General features: G+C 42.8%; 1 protein-coding gene across 1 annotated transcript in view; it reads right to left on the reverse strand.

Moving 5' to 3' along the window:
- LOC124017336 overlaps window positions 1-24,042 on the reverse strand; it is a 110,910-nt gene that overhangs the window by 8,817 nt on the left and 78,051 nt on the right. Inside the window, exons 6-14 of the mRNA XM_046332589.1 lie at window positions 18,418-18,553; window positions 17,260-17,357; window positions 13,500-13,619; window positions 12,783-12,859; window positions 12,254-12,452; window positions 11,649-11,878; window positions 6,519-6,622; window positions 5,790-5,981; window positions 3,708-3,850 (exon numbers count right to left, since the gene is read on the reverse strand). Coding sequence (XP_046188545.1) covers window positions 3,708-3,850; window positions 5,790-5,981; window positions 6,519-6,622; window positions 11,649-11,878; window positions 12,254-12,452; window positions 12,783-12,859; window positions 13,500-13,619; window positions 17,260-17,357; window positions 18,418-18,553 — 1,299 coding nt within the window. The remainder of the gene's footprint in view (window positions 1-3,707; window positions 3,851-5,789; window positions 5,982-6,518; window positions 6,623-11,648; window positions 11,879-12,253; window positions 12,453-12,782; window positions 12,860-13,499; window positions 13,620-17,259; window positions 17,358-18,417; window positions 18,554-24,042) is intronic.

Raw genomic sequence — 24,042 nt, forward strand, 5'->3', positions numbered from 1 at the left:
TTCTCCTTCATTTTGGAAGGAATTCATTTGTTAAAAACTGTTCAACTATTTTCTTTCTCTCTCTTTGAGTCAACTACTCACCACATGTTATGCACTGCATTGCTAGCTAGCTGTAGCTTATGCTTTCAGTTCTAAAATAATTATCTGATCCTTTGATTGGGTGGACAACATGTCAGTTCATGCTGCAAGAGCTGATAGGTTGGAGGACATCCTCCAGAAGTTTTAATTACTGTGTAAGTCTATGGAAAGGGGTGAGAACCATGAGCCTCCCAGGTTTTGTATTGAAGGCAAAGTACCCAGAGGAGGATGGAAGCTAGCTGTCCTCTGGCTACACCATGGTGCTACCCTACAGGGTGCTGTTGAGGCTACTGTAGATCTTTATTGCAAAACAGTGTGTTTTAATCATTATTTGGTGACGTGAATATATTTTGTATCGTTTTATCTAAAAAGGAAAACTTTTTAAATGTGTTACAACTTTTATTTTTATGAAATTCACTGAGGAGGATGGGCCTCCCTTTCCTCCTCTGTGGAGCCTCCACTGATCCACTTACATTACACTGTTGTCATGGCAAAGACAGAAACAATGTTTTTATGGTCTTCATCACCTGACAAAGAGCAAACATTTACAGAAGTTGCATTACCTTCCTGTGCCACAGTGGAACTGTCATCTTATAAACATATGTTCATATACACCCCAAGGAAGAATATTATACCTATTTTTTTACCGCTTAAATATGGTCATTTTCATACTTTCATAGAATGTTTGGGAATGATGTATACTAAGGCATTTGTGATATTCCTATAGCAATATAGAGTGGGGAAGCGTCCATGCGTTTGGACAACTAGATCATTAGAAAGCATTCGCCAAAAGCCACAAAATACACCTGAATGCATTTCTCCTATATGTAATACCACGGCAGTCCTCTTACATTTGTGAACTTTACAGCGCTATTGATCAAACAACCATGAACAGGTATGCTCTCTCTCCCTCAGTTGCCTATGCACATCAACAACAAAAAGATAAACAACTAATGTTGGCTAGTACGAGATGAGCATGAATCTAACAAGGGAACAGCAGATCAACCCTCTCAAACTTTTTCAGCTCGTAGTTGGCTGTCAAAATTGCACTGATAAACGATGGGGAATAGTAGCCGGTTCGCCCTTCTGCAGCTTGCCTGCCAATGCATGCTTGTCCCAACCCACTTTTTAATAACTGAATGGGAACTTGCCTGCCTCCTCACCAATTTGATCGATGCCAAGTACATTTGATTGACAACTCAGAGATACAGTGCCTTGCGAAAGTATTCGGCCCCCTTGAACTTTGCAACCTTTTGCCATATTTCAGGCTTCAAACATAAAGATATAAAACTGTATTTTTTGTGAAGAATCAACAACAAGTGGGACACAATCATGAAGTGGAACGACATTTATTGGATATTTCAAACTTTTTTAACAAATCAAAAACTGAAAAATTGGGCGTGCAAAATTATTCAGCCCCTTTACTTTCTGTGCAGCAAACTCTCTCCAGAAGTTCAGTGAGGATCTCTGAATGATCCAATGTTGACCTAAATGACTAATGATGATAAATACAATCCACCTGTGTGTAATCAAGTTTCCGTATAAATGCACCTGCACTGTGATAGTCTCAGAGGTCCGTTAAAAGCGCAGAGAGCATCATGAAGAACAAGGAACACACCAGGCAGGTCCGGGATACTGTTGTGAAGAAGTTTAAAGCCGGATTTGGATACAAAAAGATTTGCCAAGCTTTAAACATCCCAAGGAGCACTGTGCACGCGATAATATTGAAATGGAAGGAGTATTAGACCACTGCAAATCTACCAAGACCTGGCCGTCCCTCTAGACTTTCAGCTCATACAAGGAAAAGACTGATCAGAGATGCAGCCAAGAGGCCCATGATCACTCTGGATGAACTGCAGAGATCTACAGCTGAGGTGGGAGACTCTGTCCATAGGACAACAATCAGTCGTGTAATGCACAAATCTGGCCTTTATGGAAGAGTGGCAAGAAGAAAGCCATTTCTTAAAGATATCCATAAAAAGTGTCGTTTAAAGTTTGCCACAAGCCACCTGGGAGACACACCAAACATGTGGAAGAAGGTGCTCTGGTCAGATGAAACCAAAATGTAACTTTTTGGCAACAATGCAAAACGTTATGTTTGGCGTAAAAGCAACACAGCACATCACCCTGAACACACCATCCCCACTGTCAAACATGGTGGTGGCAGCATCATGGTTTGGGCCTGCTTTTCTTCAGCAGGGACAGGGAAGATGGTTAAAATTGATGGGAAGATGGATGGAGCCAAATACAGGACCATTTTGGAATAAAACCTGATGGAGTCTGCAAAAGACCTGAGACTGGGACGGAGATTTGTCTTCCAACAAGACAATGATCCAAAACATAAAGCAAAATCTACAATGGAATGGTTCAAAAATAAACATATCCAGGTGTTAGAATGGCCAAGTCAAAATCCATACCTGAATCCAACCGAGCATCTGTGGAAAGAACTGAAAACTGCTGTTCACAAATGCTCTCCATCCAACCTCACTGAGCTCGAGCTGTTTTGCAAGAAGGAATGGGAAAAAATGTCAGTTTCTCGATGTGCAAAACTGATAGAGACATACCCCAAGCGACTTACAGCTGTAATCGCAGCAAAAGGTGGCGCTACAAAGTATTAACTTAAGGGGGCTGCATAATTTTGCACGCCCAATTTTTCAGTTTTTGATTTGTTAAAAAAGTTTGAAATATCCAATAAATGTCGTTCCACTTAATGATTGTGTCCCACTTGTTGTTGATTCTTCACAAAAAAATACAGTTTTATATCTTTATGTTTGAAGCCTGAAATGTGGCAAAAGGTCGCAAAGTTCAAGGGGGCCGAATACTTTCGCAAGGCACTGTATGTTAACAGTCATTTAAGTTCAGCATAGCTAGGTAACAAAGTGATTCATATTTATTGCTAGCAAACCAAATGACACCTCTCACCCACTCACCTAATAATATCATCCCAGAAGTGTTAGGCTCTGTGTTTTTATCTGACTAAATAAATAGCTACATAAATAGACAAGCTAGCCTATTAGCCACATTATGACTGACATTGCCCTTGCTAGGTTGATCGTATTGACATTCCCAGCCTTAGTTACATTTGTCTGTTTTTGTCCTAAATATTGACTCATTGAAACTGAATCCCGAATGGCTGGAGGCAGCAAACAATGCACCAGGCCAGCTGTGATTTACAACCTGATAGCAATATTTGTTGGACTACCAAGAAATGTATTGGTGAATTATATTGATAATACATTGAACTGTATACACCTTTTATGTCAACAATGCCTTATTCTACATCATGAAATGTTGAGAGAAATATAACCTGATTTTAAAATTTCTTATAAAGTTGGTTTAGTAGCATAAACTGGGAATTTGATATTTATGACTGATACTATGATCGTTTGTTTCATTTTATTATATATATTTTTATTTATTTAACCTTTATTTAACTCGGCAAGTCAGTTAAGAACTCATTTTTATTTACAATGATGGCCTACCCCGGCCAAACCCGGAAGACGCTGGGCCAATTGTGCGCCGCCCGATGAGCATATCTGCATATTCATATCTGCAAAGTAGTTCAAACGCTGTCAGCTCTACTTTAAGGTGTGTGTCTCTCGTTCCATCATGACAGAACAGAGCCTTACCTTGTGCACCCAGAGGGAACGCTCCTCAAAGTTTCCATCTGTGTCAAACTCATGGTGCATCAGGGAGTCCCAGCAGTATGTGTCCACGTAGGCTGCCTGCTTGGCTGTAAAGTTATTGGGGGGGAAACAGCTGATCTGTGGGCCTAGAGGAAAAACATTAACTATTTTGTAAAGGTATCAAGATGACATAAAGATGCATGCATGTGCACACACAACATACTCGCATGCATAGGCATAAACACACGAGAGAGAGAGAGAGAGAGAGAGAGAGAGAGAGAGAGAGAGAGAGAGAGAGAGAGAGAGAGAGAGAGAGAGAGAGAGAGAGAGACTTGAATGTGCAAGTGTCCCTTTTCCAGAAGCAGAAATGTAAAAAAAAATCCAAATCATATGTCTCTAAATGGAAAACTGGGTTTTAAAACAAGGTGGTATTACTCTCCTAATGTGTGGGTGTTTTTCAGGACCGAGCCCAGCCCGCTCCACCATACAGATGGTTGAACCACAGAGACAGTGGTCCACACCCTTCCCTTCAGTCTATCTCCCCTACAGCAGTGCTGGGAGGGCAGGGTAGGGCGACGGGCGTGCCCCTTGCACTTCAGAGGAAACCCTGAGTTAAACGCAGGACGCCTATTTTTATAGACAGCCTCCACATCTCCACATTCGTGAGAGTCTCCTAACGCAACCATCAACTCTCATATTGAGAGTTTTCTCACGCAACCATAAATTTACTGACAGGACATGCAGAAGGCTTATGTTGCACCCATACTGTTAGTATGTTATTATGTCATTACTGTTCATGGACACATGTAACACAATGTAGATGTGTGTGTGTGTGTGTGTGTGTGTGTGTGTGTGTGTGTGTGTGTGTGTGTGTGTGTGTGTGTGTGTGTGTGTGTGTGTGTGTGTGTGTGTGTGTGTGTGTGTGTGTGTGTGTGTGTGTGTGTGTGTGTGTGTGTGTGTGTGTGTGTGTGTGTGTGTGTGTGTGTGTGTGTGTGTGTGTGTGTGTGTGTGTGTGTGTGTGTGTGTGTGTGTGTGTGTGTGCGTGTGTCTTAGTAAATTGAGATCGCTGGGGACATACTGTATATGAAATGGACTATTTAACAAGACCGTCGGGTTACAAGGTAACACAGACAGCAATAAAGCATGTTCCTTCTACCACAGACAGTTTGACAAAGAACCCCTATTGCCATCCCTATCTTGCTTGTTACACATTGTACAACAAGGGCTCCTTCTCACCCAGCTATTTGTAGCTGTGGCAGAAATCTTGTCTGCAGCCGCAGGTGCACACAACACACAACCAACACCACACACAGACACCAACCAGACAAACAACGAAAGATAAAGCAGAAAACAAACCAGTTGAAGGCCAAGATCCATCAACTGTTCCTAGACTGTTTTCCGTTTTTCAACATCTTCCAGGTAATTAACATGTCCTATCATTTGACTTCGATAGAGAGCTGCAAAACCAGCAGGTTGCCTGTAATTACCGAGCAATGCGGCGTCGGCGAACGCTGCTCTCAATCATCCCCCTTCCTATAAGCATCTGTAGCGGCTGATTATAGGCCAGCTCCGTAGTAAGACGATCGTTAGCTCAATGTCAATGAAACGAGGAAATAAGCTTGTCTGTACGTAGCCTGTTATGGCTGCCGCTACCACACACATTGTTGTGTATTAGTGTTATTGCTGCAGTTGACCAGGGTTGGGGTCCAGTACATGTCAACTCAAATCAGGAAACAAATGTAAATGCTATGAATACATGTAAAGACTTCATTGAAAATACTAGGATACTTCTGCAATTCATGAGAGCCGTTAGAATGAACTTTTTGAATCGTTAATCGAATAGCCTAAACACAGGTTCTCACCCCCACACAGTAAATGGAAAAGACTAGAGAGAGAAATGTGAGGCAAAGGAAAAGATAATGAGGCAGATGACACAATGATACATGGGACAAAAGAGGCGTGAGAAAAGAGAAAATAACACAGAAAAGGGAAAGATAGGCAAAACGAGAGGAAAGAAAATGAATATGTCATAATGGGCCAGATGTGCAGCAAAACAAGGGGAGGGAGAGAGAGAGACAGACTGACCGATGGAGATTTCTCGAGCGAAGGCCATGGACACTAGCAGTAAGGGCAGCCCCACGGACACAAACTTGATGACCCTGTCAAGTGGCAGCTCCAGCTCCAGGTGACCGATGCGGTTGCCCCCAGCGCCGTCGCGTAGCAGGGCATCTGACAGCATGGCCTGGGCAGCCGCATTAGCGATGGACATCTTGGGGCCTAGAAAGGGACAGGAAAATGTTGAATTTAACCAACATCACCAACCTGAGTCCACTGAGACTTGATATCACTAAGCCCTATAGTGCATGAAGAGTTTTTAGACTGGGCAGGATCTAATCGCAACTGACAACCAAGAGTTAGTTAGGGAAAATAGATGTCCTACCCTGTAGCGTATTAGAATGTACTTTGGATTCAGTTGTGTTTTTTTCTTTAATTATTGATACATATTTCAGATTGCCCATGTAATGTTATTAAACACCTGGAATTATAGTTTTGATGTCCAATTTGACAAACTAAACTGTTATTCTATGTGTGACGGAATCCTAACTGTATGCAAAACTATGGCTCAGGATGAGAAGAGAAAAATGGTATCAGATATTTCTCTTCAGTTGACAATACTGCGTCATCATAAGGTAAATACCAAACATACATCAGTCATTTATACCATTGATATAAATACCACTTATTCTACACACCTCTAGCTCCCTAAATGTCAACAGCCTTTAAATCATGATAATAAAAAAACATCCACGTTACCTTCAATCTGCTTGCTCTTTCCAGTGACCGGTGACTGCAGGGTGGAAATCCAGAAATTAAATGCAGTGAGACAACTGAACCAAACGGACCTCTGAAGACCAGAGCTGTGTTGGCGAGGCCCTTAAGTAGTCCAGGAGGGCCCTGCTAAATGAGAGGCTGGGATTGGGCTGGACTGGGCCTGGCTCCTGGGTCTATGGGTCTAATTACAAGGGACCACTGTTGCTGTATGCTGGAGCCCAGATGGCAGTGGGGAGCGGGGTGACTGTGTGTGTGTGTGTGTGTGTGTGTGTGTGTGTGTGTGTGTGTGTGTGTGTGTGTGTGTGTGTGTGTGTGTGTGTGTGTGTGTGTGTGTGTGTGTGTGTGTGTGTGTGTGTGTGTGTGTGTGTGTGTGTGTGTGTGTGTGTGTGTGTGTGTGTGTGTGTGTGTGTGTGTACTTACGTGTGCATGTGTGTGCCTATGAGACACTGCCCTTGCTATCCACTGATGTCCCAACCATGCTCTTGACTGCCATGGCAGCAGCCCACTTCAAACAAGGCCCCAGCACCTGTGGCTTTTCCTGCCTCTGTCATTTCCCTTCCTATTTATACCTCAGGTTGGCTCAAGAGATGCTGCTTCTAGCACATAGTATGGAGGATGGCAGTAACAGTTAGGCTTTGCCTGCTACAGCTATTTCAGTACTGCTGATGGGACTGGTAACATTATGCTCCTTTCTGACTGTAGCATCCGTGTTACACTAATGTATACACCCCTATGTTATGCTGTGGAACTTGTGTTTCCATAGCTAGGGCTGACAGTGAAGACTTGTGAAGAGCAGAATTAACAACCTCTGCAGAATCAAAAAAGTGACTTTGCTAGAAGCCATTAGCCTCTGTGTAAAAACAAAATAGTAAAAGTTCCCAGTTAGTCATTGTTATGTAAATGCCAGTTAAAAAGTACCAATGGCGGCAGGATCGTTGGTGCCATTTCCCAGTGAGACACAGGTGCCAGCCCGCTTACATGAAAACAGAAAGTCTGAGCCTTTTGGGTAAAACACTGGGGTAAAAGTGTGTATGTATGTGTGTGTGTGTGTGTGTGTGTGTGTGTGTGTGTGTGTGTGTGTGTGTGTGTGTGTGTGTGTGTGTGTGTGTGTGTGTGTGTGTGTGTGTGTGTGTGTGTGTGTGTGTGTGTGTGTGTGTGTGTGTGTGTGTGTGTGTGTGTGTGTGTGTGTGTGTGTGTGTGTGTGTGTGTGTGTGTGTGTGTTGATATGGATGCAGTACCAATCAAAAAATTAGACATACCTACTCATTCAAGGGTTTTTCTTTATTTTTACAATTTTCTACATTGTAGAATAATGCTGTGTCCAAACTTTTGACTGGTACTGTACGTGCGTCCAAGTTTGTGTGTGTGTGCATGTATGTGTGTCCATACCAGTGATAAACTGCTGAATGTCTGAAATCAATATATAATGGCGATCTACAGAAGATCTTAGTTGTATCATATTCAGCAAATGTGAAGTGATAATCTGTATTTATATGGATCACACAAATGAAAAGCTGGGAAGACATCTGTGTGGTACTCCAGCAAGGCCAAATCATAGGCTTGATTAACAACTGGTGAGTGGGATATAAGACAAAGAAAATGTAGGAGGTTTCTCTACATTGAGGCCGTTTGGTCTGAGAGTCATCTTTAATTTGGGTAGTTCGTTTACGGGAGGATTCAGTTAAAAACACAGAGAACTGTGGTTATTCTATAATACTTGGAAGTTGAACTCTTGTGGTTTTTCTTGTTTGCAAAGCAGAGGCCCAGTGTTGGGTTACTGTCAGCTTGCAACAGGTAGTGTGGCTGGGGTGAACTTTTCTGACAGGAGCAATAGAGCAAGACTTAACAATGAGCAACAGGCACACATTCATGACAACATGTGGGGTTATCTTTAGTGCTTTCACATTGTGCTTCCTCTGAGTGAGGCAGATAGAACAACCACCACAGCAGTTAAGGGTACTGAAATATGACATCATCATTCACAGCTATTTGAATTGTATTTCCTAATCTGGAAACAGGAAGGAGGGCTGTGGCTATTACACTGTCAAGATGCTGTTATGATGTATAATGACACAAAACTTCACACATTCACTGTGTCATACTCATACAGTTTCTATAATAGACTCAGACTAAGCCTGTCCTAATATGTACACTGTATGCTCAAGATGTGCAATCAAAGTCATATGCACACAAATGGAACTGTACACATTTTTCTGCCTCAAAAGGATACTCAAACGAGTAGCTTTATATCTTTAATTATTAAAAATGGTCTATTGAAACAGAATAGATTATGACATTAATGTGTACAAACTAAAAAAAATGTTTCCCTATTGTCACCTGCGCTGGAAGAACCATTTAAAAAAATAAGCAATCAAGAAAATGAATAATGAAGAACATACTTCACAAAGACCAAGGAAAATTCAAGAACAGGTTTTCTTTTCTTTTCAAGACATCACATCAGAAATGGGTGACTCCATTTTGTGGATTTCATTTAGCACAAAAAGAGAGCTGAGATTAGTTTTCACAGTTTCTTCAAATCCTTCACGTAAAAGATATGGCAGGAATTTAACAATTCTCTTTAAATCTCCAGGCTTCCGCTTCGAATTGCATTTTTCTTGTAAAGGCTGTCAGTTAATATGAATTGAGGACATCACCTCTCTCCATGTTGGTGTGTTTTTCATTAACTCATTGAGACACTGTTACCAGGGCAGTGTTTTGTTTGTCATGTGAATTCTCAATGTGACATTTTTTACAGTCTAGAGATTTAGTCAGCTTGACTGGCCAACAGTAACTTCGATAACTAAGATTCACGCAATTGCAAGAGCTCCAGAACGTCACAACAGTAACTTTGTGCCTTCTACAAAGAAGGTTCCGCTTGGACCGCCTTCTGAGAGCTCTAAGAAAGAACATAATAAATATGCAAGCCTTCAACAACATAACACAAATGTTAAAAATCGAATATACATACTTTGTGCTGTCAGGTTACTGAAAACGTTTTTGCTCATGGATGCAAATAATTCAATGTTTTTTTTTTACTGAGTGGCTGCGGATCCGACTTTTACTGGATTTTTCTTCCTGGGGGTTTAAGGTCCCACAATTTAGGAGCATGTGAGGGATTCTCTATTTACGCACAATCTCTGCAGTCTGCTTTACTTCTAGAGAACAGGCTACTCTGGCGAACGGTGCTAGTTTAATACATTTAAATCAAAGCTGAATAAATGTCAGCAAGATCACATAATAATAGTATTGTATATAACATAATGGTTGCATTTTTCTCTAATGAACAGTGTGCGCCTCTTGGCAAAATATGTGCTTTATTTGAAACAAAACACAGATATGCTACAGTTTGTTAACTCCATCTGTTCTAAAATTCACTCACTGTACATAATTCGAAACAACACTGTACATAACTAAGAAGATCTAAATGCATATTCCCATGAAACTGATTGAGATCAAATGATTGGCATGCAGATGCTGCATGGACGTTTCACCGGTAAAACTTATTATCATTCACGACTGACAGTGAGAAATATCAACGGAGGATGACCACAGAAATGTGTGCGTAAATTAGAGGTAAAGAAAAACGTGTGCAGAACATGGTACAGATGTTTCCTGGGGATCCAGCGGGGCGGGGCAGGGCGGGGCAGGGGCGAGACGGGGGCGGTTACCTACGGATCCGCAGCCTCAGCCTTTTTTTATCATACCTGAAAACATCAATTTTGTTGCAGCAAATAATCGCTCATCATCAATGTCATGAAAACTTGTGTGGAAAACTGTATGACAATGTCGTGCTTATGGAGTCAATGGAGTCAACCTGAGAACCAAAGAGTCATTTAAACGGACTGCGGCATGGATGAAACCAAAGCAGGGAACCCAACGTGATGGCCAGGTATAGACCTAACGTACAACTCACAAGCAACTCACATACAGCAACTCATAGTTTTCTTCATAGTTTTCTTCATTGTCATTGTCATCAATTTTGTCTGTAATAAAACATAAGAGGATTGGGGTGACCCACTAGTCCACATAGTATGGTGTCCATTTTAGGACACCTTCAGCCTCATGTAGGCTCTTCAGTCTTAAGAGTTCTGATGGGAAGGATCTGTAGTTTCTATACAGACATCCATGGTAGAAAAAACAAAAGGCCCATTCGAGGTGTGTCTATGGCCTGAATCTAGGGGCTGGTCAAGGGGTGAATTTGAATGGAGGTGTGGGTTGTAACGGGAGAGTACACTCTAAATAAAGCTGGGTTAAAAACAACCCAATTTGGGTTATTTGGTAACCCAGCACTGGGTAAATATTTAACATATTTATTTTGACCCAGCCAGTTGGGTTGCGTGAATAACCAAACATGTTTGGTTGTTGGGATTACCCTAACATGGGTTAATTTGACCATAAATTTGATTTTTTATTCACTTTCATACTGGGTTGACCCAGTACCTGTGTGTTTTTTTCTGGAGGTGGGGCTTATTAGGGGCGTGGCTTTTAGATAGTTATTTTTTGCCACCTATGAGAGTAACTTTATTACCTGTTCATCATGTTAGGTTTGCACATGTCTATTTTACTTGACTATTTTTGCAAATGACATATTCTAAAATGTTATTTACATATTGTAACAAAGTGGTAACTATCTTACCATTGGAATTTGCATAAGCTCTTAAGGAACTCATGCACTTTTGTAAGCCTCATTAAAGCTACAAAACTGTCCGTGTTCAACCTTAACATGTGATAACAGAACAGATGAATGAGAATGACATTTACACTCATGGGTGCCCAAAAATAACTATATGAAGGCTACGCCTCCAGTCTTCTGATCTGACCCGCTGGGTCATATCTTAATAACCCAGCATCAACAACCCAATATTTTTATTTTCAAAGAAAACAACCAAACTATGTGACCCAATGCCTGCAACCCTGAGGTTGGGTCATCCAAACAACCCAGCATTTTCTTTTGTGTATGGGCTGGGTTGTGTGCATTAGGGCAACAGAAATTGAAAATGACTGTTTCTTATTGGAGAAATCAGTCAAAATATTATTCCATTTGGTGACTAATGAACACAACCCAGGTGTCAAAAGGTCAAAAGGTCACGTAGTCCTAACATCTCTAATTACTCGAGTCCCTCTCTATGCTCCATGCCCAGATCTCTCCTTCCTCCCTCGCTCTCTTCCTCCTCCTCATCCTCCTCTTCCTCCTCCTCTTCCATCCCTTCCTCTTCTTCTTCCTCTTCCTCTTCCTCTGTGCCATCCATGGAGTCATCGGTTCCCCCGAGCATGGCTTGCTGCATGGATAGTGTGGCTGAGACAGAGGACAGGGGCTGGAGGCTGTCAAAGCTTAGGGGGGTCTGTATGAGAAGGAAGAGAAACAGGCAACGCAGGGTTAACACACTTTAACTGCCTTCGATTCTCTACCCTTCTCATCTAAGTGATGAACTCATTCAATCCCCCTCATGGGTTTAAAAATAATGGACTGGTTTAATGTGGTGGAATCTATATAGCCCAGGCCAATATTCACTGTATTTCGCCGATCCATTGCTTTAAAAATGAATGACTATTGAGTGTGTATGTGCACATTAACTATGCACATTGACGCAAAATGATTCCCTTGATAAAGTAGGTTGAAATAACAAGGAAACTATGTTGAAATTACAAGAGAACTATGTTGACTCAACCAATCTTTGTCTAGAGTGTTGAAACAGACACACAGACATGGACAGAACGTTTGAATCGTTTAGTAACATACTGTCGGCGTTATTAGAGTGAGGTCCATGTGTCTGCAAGACTCCAGCCACAATGGAGTCTGGCCAGAAGCGCTGGGTTGGACGGTGTTGGGACTTCATCTTCTTAGCCTTGGGAGCTGGGTCTGGGTTACTGGCATCCAGCATGGGCTGGAGGATGCGCCTGCGAGCATTGATAAACCTAGAGATTGTGTGAGAGAGAGAGAGAGAGACAGAGAGGGAGATGGAGAGGGGACGGAGAGGGAAGGAAAATAGACAAATAAAAAGACAAAGAGACAAGTGTAAGAGAAACATAGAGACAGACTTGTTTTCTCTGTAAGGGTTTTGTACTCTATGATACTGAGAGCATTTTTAGACCAGTAGATGGCGCCAATATGTTGTGAATCACCATTAGGTGGTAGTGCAAAGGACTGAGGTTAGAACTCATCATTCACTATTCATTTCATCCATACTTTTAGCCAGTTGATTTTCATGTCATATTGCATTGGCAGTAGTAGTATTACAATCTTACCAGTTGTTGACCTGTAATAAGGTGAGATTGGTTTGTCCTGCAATCTGTCTTTTCTCATCCTCTGTTGGGTAGGGATGCTACACAAGGGAAAGATATAAGATATGTTGAGTACCATCAGTAAAGTTGAATCAATTTCAATTAGAATTGTTGTGAATTAATAGTTCAAACCGTCCACTCGCACCTCTCATCCCTAACCCTTACCATCTTCACTGTGACTTCTCAATCTAACCTGTTAACCTATTTTCACACATTAAAAATTCCTCATAGCCTATCAGACAGGGTGGAACTAACATCTTGCTTATACCTACTCAATTCATTCAGATCCCTAGTGCCTATTGGTGTAGAAGCTATAGGAGCTGTTTCTAGATGGGCCCTCAGTCATACACAGCTATAACCCTAACATTTTCAGCTCTAAACCCCTCACCCAGCTTTTCCTCCATAGCTCGACCCTTCTCAATATCTTCCTCCATAGCTTAACCCATGGACTACAGATTAATATAGGCTCTGTTACCAGCTTCAGCAGCACATCAGAAAAAAATGTGATGGTTCTGCACTCAGAAATATGTTGCATGAAGCTTACTTTACTTTTCCATCAAATGTTTTGCTGGATACAACGGTTTTACGCACCAAACAAACTTTTTGAGAGTGTGATCGCCCTCTTTTGAATAACTCCAACACATTAACATTGATCTGAACACTGAAATGTTGCTAGCTCACCATGAGGTGCTGGAAGAGCCAGGAGCGCATGATGTTGGTGGCATGCTTGGGCAGGACCCCTCTCTTGTTTTTGTGCTTCTTGTCGTCACTGTCCAAGAGTGAAGCCAAGTCCAGGTTTACCTTGGATGAAAGAGAGGGATGGAGAGAGGGATGGGGTGTTATTGTTGCCATAGTAACAAAGGGAGAGTGCCAATTACTCGTCTCTTTGGCAAATGCAGAACCGCCCTCTTCACCATTGCCATAGCAACCCAATTTGAGTAATGATACTTAAAATAAAAGGCGAAGAAGGAATGTCGATTCGCAACACCCTTGACTCAGAGAAATCTGCGAGGCCGGTCTGATCTAAAAAAGAGAACTCAGATGAGAAATCTGCCTCAAAAACCTGGCAACGTGTGGTGGGAAATCAAGAGAGTACAAGTAGAACGCTTGTAATTAAAACTTTGGCTTTGATAAGAGTTTTGTGCCAACTCAGTGGGTGGTTGAGAAAATTGTGAAAAAGCACTTCTTCAATAAATCGCTGATTTCTGTTTTACAGTATAGATGATAATTAACTGTTCCAGTGTCCTAGTTTAAACAGCAATGTGTTAGAGGCTCTCGTTTGCATGTCCCCACAGATAGAAAATAGAAACATTGTGTGTGTGTGTGTGTGTGTGTGTGTGTGTGTGTGTGTGTGTGTGTGTGTGTGTGTGTGTGTGTGTGTGTGTGTGTGTGTGTGTGTGTGTGTGTGTGTGTGTGTGTGTGTGTGTGTGTGTGTGTGTGTGTGTGTGTGTGTGTGTGTGTGTGTGTGTGTGTGTGTGTGTGTGTGTGTGTGTGTGTGTGTGTGGAAGAAAACACATCTACGCACACTCACACACACCAAGACATCTACAGTGGCATGAGATCACTATGCATGAAATCTCAAAATGTCCATCTCTAGTCCACACACAAAACAAATAGTTTCTGTGTCATTGGCGCAAACATCAAAGTGGAGATCCTTCATTCATATTTAAAAACACATTTGAAATGGTTAAAACATACCAAGAATATGAACATTTTATCTGGATCATGAAAACATTGGCAGGACAAAATGCAAAAATAAATAAACAAATACATAAATATACTCAGCTAAAAATGCATGTGATTAATTTCATGCAGACACTGGCATTGTAAAGTCATTAAAAAGAAACGGCTCCCAACTGATTCTGATATAATTATATAAAACACACAAAACAAGCCTCATTACAGTTGCAGCTGGGGTATGGAAATCCCTCCCCCATCCCCCTCGGCCCAGGGAATGCGTGTTCCGGGAAAGCGGGGTTGAATTAATTGGCGGCACCAAGCCGGGGTATCATAACCGGGAGTTTGCCGGTGGTGTAGCTACAGGGATGCACTTTATTCCCAGCCCACGTGTAGAGCGCTGCTTCGGCTGGGTCTTGGATATTCACAGAGGCCGCCGCTGTCTGTCAAACACAGAATTTCCTGCCTGGCTGATACAGCCGCAGAGTACCGCACTAAACAGTCTACTCCATAGCGGAGCATACGGGTGGTCTGACAGTCTGACTCAGATATGGACCTCCTGTGTGAGGTTCTTCAGAACTTGGGAATGCATGGGTTTAAAGGGACATGCACTCGTCCACTCGGACATGTAGAGCTTTCTTTGCAGGTGTGTTAGACTTCAAATAAAAATAAACAAGTGCACATTTCATCAAGGAGAACATTTTAGCACATAGGCTAAAGAATGAAACGTTACATAAAAAACAAGTGATACTTCGCAAACACAGTGTGCCGAATTTCTTAGGTTTACCAATGACACATTAGCTATTCATATTTCATGCTAGTCACATGTTCATAACAGATAGGCCTGCCCTCTGGTGACAGCTGATGGCAAGAAAAAAGGAATATACTGCATGACATTGAGAGTATTTGGAGTTTGTCAGTCATAATCTTAAGGCAGGATATATTTGATTCTTATGACAGTGATACGATATGATAAGGACTATATCTCAAATAAAGTGTTATCAATTAACTAAATATATTTTACTACTGTTCCTCTAACTGGGTCAAGAGCTTCAAGTTCCTCGGTGTCCACATTACTAAGGAATTAACATGGTCCACGTAACACCAACACAGTGGTGAAGAAGGCACAACAATGCCTCTTCCCCCTCATGAGGCTGAAAAGATTTGGCATGGGCCCACAGATCCTCAAAAAGATCTACAGCTGCACCATTGAGAGCATATTGACAGGCTGCATCGCCGCTTGGTATGGCAATTGCTTGGCATCCGACTGCAAGGCGCTACAGTGGGTAGTATGTATGGCTCAGTACATCACTGGGACAGGGCTCCCTGCCATCCAGGACTTCTATACCAGGCGGTGTCAGAGGAAGGCACTAAAAATAGTTAAAGACTCCATCCACGCAAGTCATAGACTGTTCTCTCTACTACCGCATGGCAAGTGGTATCGATGCACCAAGTCTGGAACCAACAGGACCCTGAACACCTTCTACCTCCCCACACATAACCCTGCTATATACAGTGCATTCGGAAAGTATTCAAACCCCTTGACTTTTTCCACATTTTGTTACGCTACAGCCTTATTTTAAAATTGATTCAATTGTTTTGTTCCCCCTCATCAAACTACACACAATACTCCATAATGACAAAGGAAAAACATATTTATTTTTCTTCTCAAATGTATTAAAAATACAAAACTTAAATATCACATTTACATAAGTATTCAGACCCTTTACTCAGTACTTTGTTGAAGCACCTTTGGCACCAATTACAGACTCAAGTCTTCATGGGTATGATGCTACAAGCTTGGCAGACTTGTATTTGGGGAGTTTCTCCCATTCTTCTCTGCTGATCCTCTCAAGCTCTGTCAGGTTGGATGGGGGGATGTTGCTGCACAGCTATTTTCAGGTCTCTCCAGAGATATTTGATCGGGTTCAAGTCTGGGTTCTGGCTGGGTCACTCAAGGATATTCAGACTTGTCCTGAAGCCCCTCCTCTGTTGTCTTGGCTGTGTGCTTATGGTTGATGTCTTGTTAGAAGGTACCAACAAATGGTTCACCTTCCAACAGGACAATGACCCTAAGCACAGCCAAGACAACACAGGAGTGCCTTTGGGACATGTCTCTGAATGTCCTTGAGTGGCCCAGCCAGAGCCTGGACTTGAGAGACCTGAAAATGTGCAGCAATTTATGTAAATGTAATATGGATACTTATGTAAATGTGATATTTCAGTTTTTTATTTGCAATAAATTTGCAAACATTTCTAAAAACCTGTTTTTGCTTTGTCATTATGGGGTATTGTGTATAGATTTAATCCATTTCAGATTAAGGATGTAACGTAACAAAATGTGGAAAAAGTCAAGGGGTCTGAATACTTTCTCAATGCACTGTATGTACATATCTACCTCAATTACCTCGTAACCCTGTACATCGACTCGGTACTAGGATATAGCCAAGTTATCATAACTCATTGTGCATTTATTCCTCATGCTACTATCTTTCTATTATTTCAAAAAATGTCTCTGCAAAAAAGTTGATTTGATATGATTTGAATTGGTTTCTCACAAGCATTGAAATAAGTGTGCCTATAACAACAACACGTTTTGGTGAGAAGAATGGTTTTGAATCTTGAATAGAGGGAACAGCAGGGATTCTAGGGACAAGATCGATTGTGGGTACAGCAAGGATAGTGGGGACAGCAGGGATTGTGGGGCGACTGGATTGCGGGGACAGCAGGAGGGATATGCTAGGTAAGCAGCTGGTGTCCTCACCTGTGAATTCTGGATTTGGATGGTCCCCTGTGAGAGTCCCTGGGTTAACACCTGCCCTTGCGATGTCACCATGGCAACCGGCTGATACAAGGTTCCACCTGAGGGTATAATCTGCGGTTATGAAAGTCAAGTGGCTTCTTCTTCTATGAAAAGCAGTCGGCCTCGCGCAGGTTCGACTCGAGAGATATATTATCTCACCCTAACACAACAATAACAATAACAATAACAACAACACGTAAACACGGACGGCGAGAATAAAGCATGAAACAAAAGGTGTATTCTTTCACCTCGGGGTCCTTGAGGAAGGAGTTGTTGTTTTGCTACTAATTACCACTCATTTAGATTCTCTGATTATGGGTGTTAAATTTGAGTTCATCTGAGTGTTGTGATCAAAGAGAAAGCTGGAATGAGATTGATTATTCTAGGTTGAAAGGGATTTCCGGAGGGTAGGGGTAACATTCCGCCGTACATAATAACAAGAAACCCATAGTTTCTTGAGTGAAACCCATGGTCACACTCTTGAGTGATATAGAACACCTTCATTAACACAAAATGTTTATTCTTAATTATATGTCAACAGCCTCTGTTTTACATAGGATATGCCCTAACCTACCAGCATGCTGTTGCTGAAAGAAGCATTGATAAAAACATGTATTGTGGCTAAACCTTCTCTCACCCTGTTGTTGTTTTTAGATATTTCTGTTGTAAGTCCATTTTGTGCATGCAAGGTAGAACACTGTACAATGTGTACATAAACTGCAACTGTTCCTGCCTATGTATCTAAAATGTATAGGCAAAAGGGACAGTTGTTATAAAGTACAATGTAAAAATTTAATATTAGCAGGTTAGCGTTTTTCATCATGAATCTTGTTATTGAGGCAGCTCTGAGAGTGGTCACTAGCTGGCACAGCCACGGTCATAAAATCTGACTTTAACTCTAACCTTAACCACACTGTTAACCCCAATGCCTAACTCTAACATTAAATTATAACCAAAATGCTAATTTTGTTTTCATAACATATTAAAAAATAGACCATTTTGAATCTCTCAGTTCTGCTTCCAGGACAAGACTCATCCCAATAAATGATAACAAGCATAATATTAGGGAAGGTGAGGTACCCATACAACTGGCTTGTGGAAGGTGGAAAGGCTTCTCACCTGACACCACCTGGGAGTTGATGTTAGTCATGGCAATGTTGCCCTGTTGCAAGGTCCCGGTGGGCACCATGATTCCCGAGGAGTTGACGGAGCTGGAGACTGATGTCATGGACGGAGAGGACGTCTGGAGGAGGTCCTGGTGAGGTCAGGGGTCATAAGAAGAGAGGGAACTAGTGAGGGATCTGAGAAGGGCAGTTGAGGACTTACTGAATGTTTCAGATAGAAATGTCATGAATAGAGCTGACAGGACTCATTATTGCAACATGTAGGAGACAAATGTCTATTCTTCAAAATGTACATGTATCAAAACCTTCCACAATGTTGTACACTACTGAATATGACTCAGACGTTTGGACACAAGTATAATGGCCTTTCAGAAAAACAAAACAGTCTTGGCAGTAAAGTCAACAGATAAAATCATGTTCGAATGTAATTGTTCTTACGAATTGCTAAGTTTTATAAAGGATGTCCATTCCAAAAACCACCTGGCATCCAGGTTGAATAAAATACAAGGGGACTACACCTTCCGTTAAGGAAAAATATTTGAAGATGAATATACAAGAATGTAATGGAAAAAGGTGAAGATTTTTTTATTTTAATGTACAGAGTCTTAAACACAAATGGTTCAGTATAATATAATGAATATAACTTGTTGGACTCCCTCTAAAATGTACGGCAAAAATGACAATCGACAGCAAATATTGGAGATTTAAATCAGATGATCCTGTGCTTGTACATACAGTATGTTGGTCAAGTGTCCTAATAATGAAATAAAAGCATTGTAAGTTAGAATTATTAACTAGAAGTTAGTGTGGGAGAAGTGGAAAAACTATTGTTGTCGATCAATAATGATAAACCTTCTGGCATTGACAACTTAGATGGAAAGCTAATGGTAGTTGACTCTATATCCACTTGTATCTGTCATACATTTAATCTGAGTGTAGAGGAAAGTGTTTGTCCGCAGATCTGGAGGGAAGCCAAAGTAATTCCGCTACTTTAAAGTGGTAAAGCAGAACTATCAGCTTTCTGCCAGCTCTTAGCAAACTGTTGGGAAAAATGGTGTTTGACCAAATACAATGCTATTTCTCTGTAAACAAATTAACAACAGACTTTCAGAATGCTTTAAAAAAATGTATTTAACTAGGCAAGTCAGTTAAGAACAAATTCTTATTTACAATGGCGGCCTAGGAGCAGTGGTTAACTGCCTTGTTCAGGGACAGAACGACAGATTTGTACCCTGTCAGCTCAGGGATTCAATCTAGCAACCTTTTGGTTACTGGCCCAACGCTATATCCACTAGACTACCTGCCACCCCAGATAGCCTAGTGAGGACTCAACATGATGATTACTGATAATTGGTTGAAAGTAATTGATCATAAGAAGATTGTGGGAGCTGTACTGTTAGATTTCAGTGCAGCCTTTGATATTATTGACTGTAACCTGTTGTTGAAAACGTATGTGTTATGGCTTTTCAATCTCTGCCATATCATGGATTCAAAGCTATCTATCTAATGGAATCTGTTCTAATGTCAAAAGTGTAAAGCGTAGTGTACCACAGGGAAGCTCTTAAAGCCCTCTACACTTTTCTATTTTTACCAATGACCTGCCACTGGCATTAAACAAAGCCTGTGTGTCCATGTATGCTGATGATTCAACCATATACCATATACAGCTAATGAAGTCACTGAAACCCTTAACAAAGAGTTGCAGCCAGTTTTGGAATGGGTGGCCAGTAATAAACTGCTTCTAAACACACAAGTTTTAGACCTCAGCTGAATCTGGTAATGAAATGTGTGGCTGTTGAACAAGTTGAGGAGACTAAATTACTTGGTTTTACCTTAGATTGTAAACCGTTATGGAAAAAACATGTACAGCGGGGCAAAAAAGTATTTAGTCAGCCACCAATTGTGCAAGTTCTCCCACTTAAAAAGATGAGAGAGGCCTGTTATTTTCATCATAGGTACACTTCAACTATGACAGACAAAATGAGGGAAAAAATCCAGAAAATCACATTGTTGTCACGCCCTGGTCATTATATTTTGTATTTTTGGTATATGTTTGGGTAAGCCAGGGTGTGACATGGATTTATATGTTGTGTTTTCATATTGGGGTTTGTAGTATTTGGGATTGTGTATGATTAGGGGTGTGTCTAGTTAGGCTTGGCTGCCTGAGGCGATTCTCAATTGGAGTCAGCTGCTTGTCGTTGTCTCTGATTGAGAACCGTATTTAGACAGCCTGACTTTCGCGTTGTATTTTGTGGGTGTTTGTACCTGTCTCTGTGTTAGTCACCAGATAGGCTGTAATTAGTTCACGTTCCGTTTGTTGTTTTCTTCTTCAGTTATTTCATGTACCGCATTTATCTTCATTAAAGTCATGAGTAACCTACACGCTGCATTTTGGTCTGACTCTCTTCATACAACAGACTAACGATGTTACAGAATCACCCACCATTCACAGACCGAGCAGCGTGTGAACTGGGAGGATCTGAAGGAGGACGTTATGGACAGCAGAAGCATGGAGTATACTACGTGGGAAGAAATCGACAGGTGGGCAGCCGAGCCAGAGCGAGTGCAGGAGCCCGCCTGGGATTCCCTACAGCAATGCGAGGAGGGCTATAGACGTATGGATTCGAAAAGGAAAGCACGGCTATACAGAGCGAAAACTGAAAGTAACGGGGGAAAGCGCAGAGAGAGAGTGGCTGAGTCAGGAGTCAGACCTGAGCCTACTCTCCCTGTTAATCGTGAAGAACAGTTGCAGTGGGATAGACTGCACCATTTGGAGATTTGGACATGGGAGGAGGAATTAGACGGTAAAGGACCCTGGGCGCAGCCGAGAGAATATCGCCGTCCCAAGGAGGAAATAGAAGCAGCTAAAGCGGAGAGGCGCAGGTATGAGGAGGCAGCACGGCGATGCGGTTGGAAACCGGAAAATCACCCCAAAAAATGTATTGGGGGGGATAGAGGGGAGAATAGTTATGCCAGGTAGGAGACCTGCGCATACTCCCTGTGCTCACCGTTGGGCTAGAGAGACCGGGCAGGCACCGTGTTATGCTATGGAGCGCACGGTGTTTCCAGTGCGGGTGCGGAGCCAGCTGCGACACATACCAGCCCTTCCTATTGGCCGGGCTAGAGTGGGCATCGAGCCAGGTAAGCTTGGGCAGGCTCGGTGCTCAAGAGCTCCAGTGCGCCTGCACGGTCCGGTCTATCCAGAGCCATCTCTACACACCAGTCCTCCGGTAGCAGCTCCCCGCACCAGGCTTCCTGTACGTGTCCTCGCGCCAGTACCACCAGTTCCAGCACCACGCACCAGGCCTCCAGTGCGCCTCGCCTGTTCAGCGCAGCCAGAGCCTTTCTCCTCTCCTGCGCTGCCGGAGTCTCCTGTCTGTCCAGTGCCGCCAGTGCTCCCAGTCGGCCCAGCGCGTCCAGTGCGCCTCGCCTGTTTAGCGCAGCCAGAGCCTTTCTCCTCTCCTGCGCTGCCGGAGTCTCCTGTCTGTCCAGCGCCGCCAGTGCTCCCAGTCGGCCCAGCGCGTCCAGTGCGCCTCGCCTGTTTATCGCAGCCAGAGCCTTTCTCCTCTCCTGCGCTGCCCGGAGTCTCCAGTCTGCCCAGCGCCGCCAGTGCTCCCAGTCTGCTCAGTGCTCCCAGTCTGCCCAGCGCCGCCAGTGCTCCCAGTCTGCCCAGTGCTCCCAGTCTGCCCAGCGTCGCCAGTCTGCCAGGATCCGCCAGAAGTGCCAGTCTGCCAGGATCCGCCAGAAGTGCCAGTCTGCCAAGATCTTCTAGATCGGCCAGACAACCTGAATCTTCCAGTTCCACCAGCCAGCCAGGATTTACCGGAGCCTACTACCTGCCTGAGCTTCATCTCAGTACTGAGCTTCCTCTCAGTACTGAGCTTCCTCTCAGTACTGAGCTTCCTCTCAGTACTAGGCTTCCTCTCAGTACCAGGCTGCTTCTGTCCCGGGCTGCCCCTCTGTCCCGAGATGCCCCTCTGTCCTGAGCTGCCCCTCTGTCCTGAGCTGCCCCTCTGTCCTGAGCTGCCCCTCTGTCCTGAGCTGCCCCTCTGTCCCGAGCTGCCCCTCGGTCCCGAGCTGCCCCTCGGTCCCGAGCTGCCTCTCGGTCCCGAGCTGCCCCTCGGACCCGAGCTGCCCCTCAGTTATGTGGGGATCAGGGTGAGGACTATTAGGCCATGGTCGGCGGAGAAAGTGGATTATCCCAGGACGCGAAGGAGAGGAAATAGGACATTTATGGAGTGGGGTCCACATCCCGAGCCAGAACCGCCACCATGGACAGACGCCCACCCGGACCCTCCCTATGCTCTTGAGGTGCGTCCCGGAGTCCGCACCTTAGGGGGGGGTTCTGTCACGCCCTGGTCATTATATTTTGTGTTTTTGGTATATGTTTGGGTAAGCCAGGGTGTGACATGGGTTTATATGTTGTGTTTTCGTATTGGGGTTTGTAGTATTTGGGATTGTGTATGATTAGGGGTGTGTCTAGTTAGGCTTGGCTGCCTGAGGCGATTCTCAATTGGAGTCAGCTGCTTGTCGTTGTCTCTGATTGAGAACCGTATTTAGACAGCCTGACTTTCGCGTTGTATTTTGTGGGTGTTTGTACCTGTCTCTGTGTTAGTCACCAGATAGGCTGTAATTAGTTCACGTTCCGTTTGTTGTTTTCTTCTTCAGTTATTTCATGTACCGCATTTATCTTCATTAAAGTCATGAGTAACCTACACGCTGCATTTCGGTCTGACTCTCTTCATACAACAGACGAACGACGTTACAATTGTAGGATTGTTTATGAATTTATTTGCAAATTATGGTGGAAAATAAGTATTTTGAAAGAAAAGCAAAAAATGTTGTCCTTTTAAAATAACATCAAATTGATCAGAAATACAATGTAGACATTGTTAATGTTGTAAATGACTATTGTAGCTGTAAACGGCTGATTTTTAATGGAATATAGGCGTAGGCGTACAGAGGCCCATTATCAGCAACCATCACTCCTGTGTTCCAATGGCACATTGTGTTAGCTAGTCCAAGTGTATCATTTTAAAAGGCTAATTGATCAGAAAACCCTTTTGCAATTAAGTTAGCACAGCTGAAAACTGAGGTGCTGATTAAAGAAGCAATAAAACTGGCCTTTTTAGACTAGGTGAGTATCTGGAGCATCAGCATTTGTGGGTTCAATTACAGGCTCAAAATGGCCAGAAACAAAGCACTTTCTTCTGAAACTCATCAGTCTATTCTTGTTCTGAGAAATTAAGGTGTAGAAATCAAGCGACAAATTGCCAAGAAACTGAAGATCTCGTACAACGCTGTGTACTACTCCCTTCACAGAACAGCACAAACTGTCTCTAACCAGAATAGAAAGAGAAGTGGGAGCCCCCGGTGCATATCTGAGCAAGACGGCAAGTACATCAGAGTGTCTAGTTTGAGAAACAGGTGCCTCACAAGTCCTCAACTGGCAGCTTCATTAAATAGTACCCGCATAACACCAGTCTCAACATCAACAGTGAAGAGGCGATTCTGGGATGTTGGCCTTCTAGGCAGAGTTGCAAAGAAAAAACATATCTCAGACTGGCAAATAAAAATAAAAGTATAAGCTGGCCAAAAGAACACAGACACAGGACAGGGG

This window comes from Oncorhynchus gorbuscha, unplaced genomic scaffold (genome assembly GCF_021184085.1).
Source record: "Oncorhynchus gorbuscha isolate QuinsamMale2020 ecotype Even-year unplaced genomic scaffold, OgorEven_v1.0 Un_scaffold_19:::fragment_2:::debris, whole genome shotgun sequence".
NCBI classification, from domain to species: domain Eukaryota; kingdom Metazoa; phylum Chordata; class Actinopteri; order Salmoniformes; family Salmonidae; genus Oncorhynchus; species Oncorhynchus gorbuscha.